Below are 11,364 nucleotides of genomic sequence, written 5' to 3'. Positions count from 1 at the left end.
TATTTTTGAGCAAACTTATTTTTAACGGGATTTACTTTTGAAAGCTATTGCAAAGATATTTTTGATCAAATAAACATTTTTGACAAAATGAGAAAAATACGCCCTTAAGTGCCTTCGAAGCTGAGATACCTAGGCGTCAAACCTTGTCCTGATTTACTTGTATAGTTGCACGAATTTGATGATTGGTTCGTTTTTATCAAATACCAAATATCTTGTCATGTAATGATTTGGGCGTTCCATTCTGCTTGGAGCAAGACTCTTTTAGATTTCGGCACAAAACAGTTAGCGGTTTGGGTAATTTACAAATCCGTTTATTTTCCATACATTGCGTGGGAGGTCTTAGTTAATTGTTTTAGACCGAAAATGAAAACTTGAACCCCCATTTGATGTAGCTCATTCGACGTGAGGTTACTCAAGGATATCTATTCCGCTTTGAATTTTTAAATCACAGATAGAGGTCAAAAAGCGAAAAACAATGGGATCTAAATTCGACCCAAGTTGTAGGTTTGTCAAACCAGAGTCCATTTTATGGCAGTGGAACAACACTTTTGATTTAGTACGATGAACTAACATAGATCAAATCATCAGGGGCATATTAATAGATAGCTGCTGTATGTTAACAATTGCGAGTTCGTTTTAATGTGTAAATGTAAAGTTTGCTGGGTAGTTGAGACCTTTTAGCCGAACGGTAAAATCACCCACGTTTCATTGTAAATTGGCATGAATAAGAATGAGAAGCAGGTAACAAAGGCACATCTTGTGAGAAAAGAGAGGTTGAAAAGTTGCTCTTTGAGAGCCTCCTGACACGCCTGACTGGAAAGGATCTTTGATCTCTTTCGGACAATGCATCCAGTCTTCACTGATCCGAGTCCCTTGGCGACTCGTCACACTCATTTTGCGATCATCAAACTCCAGAGAGCTCTCTCCTTTGAAGAAGTAAGTCTTGCCGTTGGTGAATTGAAAGGCGGCATCCAATTGATAGGGCACGCCATTCCAAATGGAAATGTCTCTTGGGTAGTCCAGTTCGACGTGATGGATCTCCTCGTCAAAACGCCAGTACATGGTATCTGGAACAGAGAACAGAAAGACAATGGCGTGATTACGATGTTGACGGAGGATGATCTTCATCGAGGTTGGAATCAAGCTACGCTCCGACCAAGGGCCCAATCAACAATGGTATCTTCACCTATATCAATATTGGTAATCAATTCCTTTCACCAATGTCGGTTTGACGTTGAATATATGAATTGGCCATAATATATCTTTCATAGATCAATGTGATTTTCCAAGCTGGTTGAAAGAAAATTGAATAAATATCACTATTTTGATCCGTCACAAATCGTTATTTTGCTCATAAGCCGCATGTTTCGATTTGCACTAAAGAAATGAAAGCGTTTCATTGTAAGGTTGCGTGAGTTGTCAGCCAACCATATCGAGTAGAAATAGAGGTCCTCGATAAGAACCAGAGCCCTCAAGTAAACCAGTTGGTCTTGACTGAATTTGTCATCATTTAATTAACAACACCAAAATAGACGACTCAAACGCTATTTTCTCTAAACTTGTGGCACCTCTTTACTTTCCGGCATTGACATGCCTGAGCTCAAATAGTGCTTCATACTACAATCGATATTACTTAATTCGATAACTAACCACGGTGGTATTCTACATGAAATGAAATGTGATGAAATAAGACCTATACCATGGGAATCTACAAGCTCTTAGGATTCTTAATGTAGGCTCAAAAATATCGCTCATGGGCCATTAGAGAAAGAAAACACAGATTTAAGATTTTGCTCCAAAATTTAAACTTTCCCGCCTTTTCAGGGTGAACCCTCTTTGGTGTTGCCAATTTGTATTAGTCAACGCCATATTAGATGAAATTGAAATAACATACTACTCATAGCTCCGTTAAAGGCTGCACACTGAGGGATTGAAATTACTTTCCTGTTGGTTCTTTCAAGAGGCTTCTTTAAAGTAACACCGTATAATAAGCAAACTTCATGGCATGGTGCTTCCTTGTATGCAACAAGTTTGACATCGATGACTGATTAATGTGACCTAATAATGACTCATTCTGGACAATGACTGGCACCACTGCTTGACTCGGAGGATCTCCATTTGTCAACATACGTAAGAGCGAATTTCAAGCCTCTTTGGATTCCACTTCTTGAGCAAAACGGAAAATGGCGTCCGACCATCATCAACGAGTGAGAGCCCTTGTTTGTCTTATATGCAATGACAAAGCCCACTTCAAAATTGCCCGGAACTCCAAAATCCTGTCGGCTGTTCAAGACTTCGTGATTGAAGGATATATTCCAGAAGACCAGCGCCTTCCCAATGGAATTTGTACGTCTTGTAGGAAGAAGTTGCTGAACTTCAGTGCTGGTGACTTTAAAGACGTCCTTCCTGTGCTGCCATGCTACAAGGCGAGGCTTGAGTTTCGATCCAAACGTCTGGCTGAAAATCGGAAGTGCCACTGCCAAATTTGTGAAACTCATCGCAAATCTGGCCTCTTTGGATCGCGGAAAAAGTTGAGGAAGAGACTTGTAAGAGGACATATTTGGTAGATAAAAAGTGAAGAAATTTCAATTCAAAGTTTGCTCTTTACAGAAAGGACATCCCAATCAGTCTGGCTCTAACAAGGAGAACACCAATCAAGGGTCGTTTTTATGTGTGGGTTGCTTGGAGCTCATAGTATCATCCAGTGGACATTCTTGCGTTCGAAAGCATAGTCGCAAATCAGCAGCCAATGCCACCGGTCTCGTGATTCGCCATTCTACTCTGCAGCAAGCAAAGTTGGCCACGGGTATTTCTCAAAACCAAATGAGGACCTTTGTCCAAGTTCTTCGTCAAGACAGCGTAGTGGAGCCTCATTTAATGTGTGAAATGGCCAATGAAAACAAAAAGTTCGAGAACCTCTTTTCATGTGACGAAGTGATCCATGGTACAAATGACGCAAAGATGCCACTTGTGTACTGCACAAACGTCCGGGCACTTGTAGATGCAGTATTGCAGGCTCGAGGACAAAAGATTGAAGACACAAAATTGCGCTTGTCAATTGATGAGGGTCGAACCTTTCTCAAAGTCTCAGCTTCAATTTTCTCAACAAAACCGGACAACGAAGAAAAAATGAAGATGTTCAAGTCAACTGGTGTTAAGAGAACATTCCTACTGGCAATCACCCCAATGCGGGAAACATACGAGTCTATTGCAATTATTCTGTCCAAGTTATCCTTAGATGTGCAACTCGGGGATCTGGAATATTTCTTTGCCCAAGACCTGAAATGTTTCAACATTACCTTGGGGTTGGGTCCCCATCGTTCTGCTTTTCCTTGCTTGTATTGTCATTGGCAAGTAGGAAAGTAGGAAGAAAAACGAGATGAACGAACGTTTGGATCTCTGAGAGAAGATTATCGTCGCTTTATTGCAAGAGGATCCAAGAAGGCTGAAGCCAAGCATTGTCATAGTACATGCCGGAAGAATTTGATCATGACAACTAAGTCGGATGACACAAGAGTAATTGATGTATGTGCTCCACCCTTTCTTCACTGTCTTCTTGGCATTGTGAACAAAACATTTGATGAAGTGGTAAGGATTGTTCCTGAGGTTGCTCAGTGGCCAATCGAATTGCACCTGGATCGTGAAAATTACCATGGCGCTCAATTTGAGGGAAATGAATGTAAACGACTGTTAGACAATTTAAGCAAGCTGGAGGCCATCTTACGAAAGTGCGATCGTGTCCAAGAGGGGCTTCCCCATCTTGTGGCTTTGAAATCATTTTCCAGAATCAATCATCTCATTCACCAGCACAATGTAGATATTGATCAAGTGCAGAGTGCTGTGGCTGACTTCAGACGGGCCTGGAAAGCTACATCCATGACTTTAACATCAAAGGCTCACATCATTTGTGATCATCTTGTTGATTTTATTGAAGCCCAAGGTGGGTTTAGTATGAGCTTTTTCTCCGAGCAAAGTCATGAGGCCATCCATGCCGAATTCATGAAGACCTGGGCAAAGTATACTTTAAAAGATAAAGCCAATCCACGATATAAAGATCGGTTGTTGAAAGCTACTCTCGATTTTAATGGTTCTCATGCCAAATAGAATGTTCTCTTGTTTTTCTCCCCTTCCTACCCTGACAATAAAAAAATGGACATAAACAAAACCTCTAAGTGCCTATTAGCCTTTCCAACCCCTACAATGAAGGAGATTTAGCGTCAGAACTCAGTCAGTCACTCTCATATATATTTCACAAACCACTCACACATGCAAAGTGACACATTCAATGGCATCCAATCACATCCATTTTCAAGTCGCATGTGTTACCACAAAACTCAAATCACGCTTGCTGAAGAGGCGCTGTCCCCTTGTTCATTAGACATTGAGTTAATGCCTTAGGTTATTGTACACTTCCTACTTTAATCATGTAACTTAAGATAATTCGTAGAGATTCGCTGTAAACGTTCAGAGATTTACATTTTTATTGACAAATGGAGATCCTCCGAGTCAAGCAGTGGTGCCAGTCATTGTCCAGAATGAGTCATTATTAGGTCACATTAATCAGTCATCGATGTCAAACTTGTTGCATACAAGGAAGCACCATGCCATGAAGTTTGCTTATTATACGGTGTTACTTTAAAGAAGCCTCTTGAAAGAACCAACAGGAAAGTAATTTCAATCCCTCAGAGTGCAGCCTTTAACGGAGCTAAGAGTAGTATGTTATTTCAATTTCATCTAATATGGCGTTGACTAATACAAATTGGCAACACCAAAGAGGGTTCACCCTGAAAAGGCGGGAAAGTTTAAATTTTGGAGCAAAATCTTAAATCTGTGTTTTCTTTCTCTAATGGCCCATGAGCGATATTTTTGAGCCTACATTAAGAATCCTAAGAGCTTGTAGATTCCCATGGTATAGGTCTTATTTCATCACATTTCATTTCATGTAGAATACCACCGTGTAACACTGATTATCCAATTCCAAGTCAGTGGGTATTTCATACTCAGAAATCTTAGAGGTTTGTTGTTAATCTGTATGGAGAAGACATTTTGGAGGTTCTGTCGAATTTGCTATATAAATCTCACTATCATATTACAATTTGATGTAGCAAGACAAAATCAGTTCCATTTGGACATGACTTTGGATGCCAAAACTCTGATCGTCGAGATACCACAATACGATCTGCCAGTGAAGTAATCATGTTTCATCCCCATGGACACAAAAGAAAACGACGGGGGCGAGGGCGTAAAGACGTGGTTTGTGCCTAAAAGTGTCCATAACGATAATGAATAGAAGATTTCCTTTTAGACGAGAACCTCTGGCATTTTCAGATCTGAATTGGCATGATCAATTTTAGTTCGCAACTTTGCGCAAATTACTTCTACTTTTACATGAAATGAAAAGTTCTGAGAGGTTCTGTGATTTCATTCATTTCTTGCTCCGTCAGATCTCTAACGAAACAACAGTCTAGAACCATTGGTTGATTTCTTGTAAAGCTCCTTGGTCCTAAGGCCTCTAGTTTTCTCTCATTCCCTTGTGCTTGGGGTCAATTTATCCCACACAAATGACACTAGCCATGTGAATAGTTGAAATGACTTCAACGGCATCAAATATGCCTTACCTGAGAAGAAGTACGTTTTGTCATTCCAACCCCAGATGAAGGCGGCGTCAACTCTCTTCAGTTCAGCTGGAAGCCCCAATCTTGTTAGAGGAATAGGACCCTCCTCCAACTGAGAATTCCCATTAAGAATGTAATAATGGTTGGCGACGAAGAACACGATTTTGTGGTCAGTTCGCTCATATACGGCATCAATCTTCTCGATGTTTGTGGGTAAGCCATACCAAAACGAGGTCAGCTCGGTTGGATCATCTCGAATTCCCCCCTCGCGATGTATCCGCCAAAAGTAGCGACCTTTAAAGACCCACATCTCGGTTCGAATAATGGCTACAGCATCGAAATCGGTGCCACAACGAGCAGGGGCATTGTTCTCCATGTCTTTGTTGTATGAGTCATCCCGATGGGGTGGACTGTTACCATGAGTCATATCATCCTCGTCATCTTGACCTTCTGATCTTGATCGATCTTTACCGTTGGTGGGGAAGGTGGGCCCGGGTGTGGGTATCTCATTGGAGATGTCTGGGTTAGCCGGATACTGAGATTTCGTTTTGCCATAAAGAATTTGAACCGCTTTGCGGTCGTCTTCTGGCAAACTGTAATCGTCAGGTACGCCTGAATACCATGGGTACATAAGGGCGCCCTCCACTCCTGAGTGGGACAAGCCCAGGGAGTGGCCAAACTCGTGAGCAGCGACAGCGAACAAACTTGTGAAGTCTTGAGTAGTGGTGCGGAGCTCTGACCACCGCTCATCGTCATCAAAATGCACATCTCCACCTCTACCTGATCCGGGAAAGAAGGCGTGGGCCAGGACAGAGCCTTGCCCATCAAACTGATAGCCATCTCCGTGGAACCCCCGATGAAAGAACACACTGATATCAGCTCGAGTGTCCTCGGGGTTGACCTCTTGGAAGGTGAGACTGGATTCTCTGGCCCAGATTTCCAAGGCGTAACTCAATTCGCGGCGAGCCAAGTTGGGATCCAAGTCTGAGCTTGGTCCTTTTTGAAGGTTCCACGTGAGATTCGTTCTAGACCATCGCTGTCCCTGGAGACTGTACCTCTTTGATCTGACACTGCGTCGGTTTCTGTAACCCGTGTGCGTAACATCTGGCACACCGCAACGAGGTCTCATCATTAAGCCTAAGGTCAACGGATCCAGTTCTCCCGTGACATTGAGGCCTGCCATAAACTGGAGATTTCTCACTGCATCACGAACTTGTTGGTCGGTGAAGAGTGACTCCGTCTCGGAGCGGGGCAAATAGCCAAACTGGGTAAGATATGAGACCCCGTTTTGCGTGATGGTGTCTCTCACTCTCCTCGTTCGATGATTTATGGATCGGGTTGCGAATTTTGAGCTCCACTCGGCCATGCCGTTACTCTTGCTGTTATCGATGTTGTTGTTGTTGTTGGTGTTGAACGTTGGTGCGGAGATCACTCCAGGAAATATGACTAGACCAAATAATATTGAGCAGAAATTGGGACCAGAGGAGCCCTTGAAGTGAGCAACACCACTTGTCCAGGCGAAGGACTCCATATCGCTGCGGAAACTATCACTAAATTACCAACCCCTTCTTCACACCCCTGGAGCCTTTGGTTGCCTTCAGTAGCTACGATGAGTTATTGATGATTCGAAACGGTCGGACCTCAGAGCCAGAGTCTTCGCGGGGAGCTTACGTCTTTCTCGTTTCCGATGCATAATATATAGTGGAGACACGGCACTTGCATGTTGGAGGAAATGCTCATTGCATTGCCGACCGAGGTTTATTTATCCAAGAAATTCACTTCTATACCGTCCGCATTGTCGTCCTCGTTGGGTTTATTGATGAACATGATGATACGATTCGTCCGTAACATATTCAGGACTGTCCAACAACGCCTGGTGCTCTCCACATGTTTTATGAGTGTGTCTGCAACGCATGAATTGCCTTGCTCGACTAAAACACGAATGTATGTGCTAGTAAACCCATGGCGGGCGAGGTTGGTCGGTTTTGTTCACTGAGTCGGTCGTCTTTCTTCTACTTCCACCTCGGACCATACAACATGCGATTCCGATAGGCTCCGTACCGTAGTTTTAGAGCACGACGAGAAGTGAGAGAATTATGCTACATCCAGACCAAGGGAGCTTTTTCGTGCTTCGCTCTCCGGAGCGCCCGGCGTCCGTCCTCGGGGGGGTGCGGACAAAGATTACTTCCTCCTCACAGAGACACTGTGTCAGTATTTCAGTAAGAGCTCGCTTTCGGTCTCTCGCTCTGTCTGTCTGTCTGTCTTTCTCCTCGTAGTAGTAGTAGAACTACTTCAGTATATTTGTGTGTATCCTAAACCAGCTGTGCTTGCAGCAAAATGTTTTTGCCTGGATTTTCTTGTCCCAGCTTTTTAGCTCTTTGCAAAGAGTCACGCACAAACTGTTCAACGAAGAAGGAAGAGGAGATGCAAAAAGTCACCCGGCAATGATGCTCAAACTCCAGAGCCACGATGATGCCATCTCTCTCTTTCTCTCTTTGGTGGCTCCGTTTTTGACACTGAACCCCTCTCGACGAATTATGATCCCCCAAGAGAAACTCACATGCGTTGTCGCTAATTGGATCTGGACCCTTATCTTGACATAGGTAATTCTACAATGGAGGCTTGTTACCCCTGTTATCCCTTGAAATTGCACGAGATCCGTCAAGGGATTGTCGTAAAAATGACTTCTAGGCAAAGCATGAGTTCACTGAACCTTAAGGAGATTTTTCGGCCAGTCATTATGAGTGTCAACTTTTTAAGTGAGACATGCCGAAGAATATCCTGGCAGGATTACTAAGTCTCATTCAGTAAGCGATATCTTCCAATCAATCACAACGGATATGTAACTTCTCTCAATTAATGGAAGGGGTGAGGCGTTTTTTTCTGGATCCTCTGCTCTTTTTATGGAACAGCGACAGTCTTCACCATCATCTCGACCAAATTAGGTTGGCACACGCACTTGGCACGCGTGAAAGAGATCCTCACCACCATATTCAAGTGTTTTTGAGGGATGTGCGGGTTGGAGTCAGGGTTGTTCGCGTATGGAATAGGAATTGTACATGGGTTTGATGGATGACCAAGCTCGTTACCGTGGCAGACGCGCTGTTCAAAGTTCATCTACCGAATGAATGTTCGGTCGTTCTCGCTCTTGATCAATGTGCCTTTTTTTCCTCTCCCTGGTGAGAATCGAGAATGTTTCCCGCATTGAAGCGTTTTTTGGCCACTTTGCACAAAAAGTCGGCAAGGGGGGATGAGCAAATGTTGTGTCTTCTGAAGTGATCTCGCATTGCATTGAATGCAGGAAATTTAGTGGTAACCCATTTCCAACGAATTTACAGATTTGATTCGTCCAGCTTGGGCACCAATGATTGCCTAACCGACGAGTTCTATAATAATTCTGATTGTTGTCGGCGACCAAAATTGGAGGCTTGGAGTGCCTTTTCAGAGGAATGGATGGGAATTGGCCGCAAAAACAGCCATTGAGGTGGGGACATTGGCTCGTGCTTCACACATGCGAGTAATTGGTAATCAAAATAAGTGCGGTCCCGACGGGGCAAACGGACTGGAAAACGACGACTCAGATCGGTCTTCTTGCCGGCGAGTCCTAAAATAATAAGGCATAAAAAGAGCCAGGATGAAAAACAATGATTGATCTCGTCATTCCACAGCTCGGTAATCATCCATTTCGTCAAATGACACCCTAACTACGATTCGCCTCCATAGCACAAACTGTCCCTGAGTGTTTGTGAATAATAGTTGTACGCGTGCTAGCTCGTTGGCCTATTACTCCCACAAAACTTTTTCCAACCACTTTGTCGACAATATCGGAGCTGTCCAAAAAGTTAGTTTTCCAAGTACTAATACGTCACAAAACAAACTACAATCGAGGGCGGTTTGTTGCTGAATGGTAACCAGCATTACACTGCTTTTCTACTAAAAGTTGGCCAATGTTTTCCAAGGCCTTGTAGGCTGTGTGTATGTAGTTCGAGAATGGCTTCGATTTTTGTGGAATCTGACTTACCTTGGAAATTTAAAAAGAGTCGTATCTTGTCGGAATGGCTCGGAATGATCTTCCATTGATTCTCGGTGAACAAAGAGTGTCTCCATACTCGGTGTGGGTCGCAGCAAAAACCATCTGCCCACATTGTCATGCAATATTGGTCGAATCAATCACGATTCTTCAAATCGAGGTGCACTTTCGAATACTAAACATTTTCAATACGCCCTGACATCAACGAATCGTCGGCAGAATTACATGCATGTAGGATATGAAACTCGGGAATCTTTGGGTTCTTTTGAATCTAATGAACGTCGTGGAAAAAGCCTGCTTTGAGGTTTGGTCCTTTATTTCCGGGGTCATCCATCAAAGAATCTCAAGGTTCATGCGACAAAAACCGGCTGACTTTAGCCCCAATAAGCCCAAGAGGCTGTATGTACAAAGGCTGTATGAAAACAAACGAATGAGAGAAATAGGCCAGCCAAATAGAATTCCCGAACAAAGAATGGCAACGAAGAATGGCGCATTAAGAATCAGGAAATGTCCCTTGACCGAGTGTTTGTCTCGAGTTCTGCCAAACCCAATTGGTCGTTTTCAAATGACGAGAGGGGAAAACTTCCTTATCTTATCCATCNGAAGCATTCCCGCGCGAATGAATGAAGAATCTATCGTTAATTTCAGGATGACGTAGAGGAGGAAAGCGGAATAGTTCATTCATTAATGTGTCAGCACCTTAGAATCATTAGTCGCGAATTGTTATTCTTTGCAGGGCTGTCTAAAAAAGAAGGGCAAACAAGGGTGGAGGAGGGTTCTGCTGTACCGTACATCCGCCACGGCACAGCAGACGACGTGTTTGCAAACGATAAGGAAGTGGCAAAATTGCCCTCCACTCGACCTCACAAGGGAGTTTTACCTAGCTGCTATAACTGCTAGCCGCAACTCGGGGCAATCTCAGATGACTTCGAAACAACCATTAACGCACAAAACAATCCATTCACATTGCAGCAGGTATGGTCGGAAAAGAACTTTGAAACCGGTCAAAATTGAAGATTGGCTCTCTTCACATTTCACTTCCGATAATTGGTTTTAGTACTTCTATCTTGGAGCAAAAAACTGATCTGTTGTTCCAAATCAGAATTTTGTGCACAAAGAGTTACTCTTTTCTTGTACAAGTGTCGTTTTAAGAAATGTTTCTAAAGCAACCAGACTGGTTTCGTACAAATTATGCACTTGCTATGAAACTATCTATGTCCCACATTCAGAGAATGACGGTGAGCTTGAAGTTCACAAAAAATATATATATATATATATATAATAATGAAAGAGCAAGCACTTGAATTCTGCATAGAGCGCTTCAATAATTAGGCAATAGTATTTCATATTGATAAACTTAGAATGAGCAACCCTGAATAGAATGATTGGGGCATTGCGATTGCCTCAAGAAGATTTGATAAGAAATGGAAGTAACCGTTTTTGATTATAGCATTGAAAAGAAAATAATATAAACTAACTATTGTGTGTGTATGTGTTATACTGTAAGTGTACTTTACATACACATTACATAGCATGTAAGCACGGCATATCACAGCACGTGCAAAACACGTGACCTAGGCTTACACATTGCACATGTGGCTCCGAAATGTGTTCAAACTTTCTTTGCAGTCTTGTTGCTCTGAAGGTAATGCCGTTTTTCTCTCGGTTAAGTTTTCTTTTTAACTCGTTCGTCGTTCATATCGTTAACTTTGTCAGTAT

The 11,364-nt window shown here is 42.9% G+C and overlaps 2 protein-coding genes across 2 annotated transcripts; one reads left to right on the top strand and one right to left on the bottom strand.

Moving 5' to 3' along the window:
- Positions 1–295: 295 nt before the first annotated feature.
- On the bottom strand, positions 296–7,668 carry LOC131888758 (matrix metalloproteinase-2-like). Its single transcript, XM_059237687.1, has 2 exons — positions 5,619–7,668; positions 296–1,067 (listed from the first exon to the last, which is right to left on the bottom strand). Exons 1-2 carry the CDS (start codon positions 7,144–7,146, stop codon positions 706–708), a joined length of 1,890 nt encoding a protein of 629 aa, XP_059093670.1. The 5' UTR covers positions 7,147–7,668; the 3' UTR covers positions 296–705.
- LOC131888759 (uncharacterized) lies at positions 2,159–4,045 on the top strand. The gene is made up of 2 exons (XM_059237688.1): positions 2,159–2,546; positions 2,611–4,045. Exons 1-2 carry the CDS (start codon positions 2,184–2,186, stop codon positions 3,364–3,366), a joined length of 1,119 nt encoding a protein of 372 aa, XP_059093671.1. The 5' UTR covers positions 2,159–2,183; the 3' UTR covers positions 3,367–4,045.
- Positions 7,669–11,364: the final 3,696 nt, after the last annotated feature.

Source organism: Tigriopus californicus, chromosome 10 (assembly GCF_007210705.1).
Source record: "Tigriopus californicus strain San Diego chromosome 10, Tcal_SD_v2.1, whole genome shotgun sequence".
NCBI lineage: Eukaryota > Metazoa > Arthropoda > Copepoda > Harpacticoida > Harpacticidae > Tigriopus > Tigriopus californicus.
Note: the sequence above shows the minus strand (reverse complement) of the source record. Positions and strands in the feature narration are given on the sequence as shown.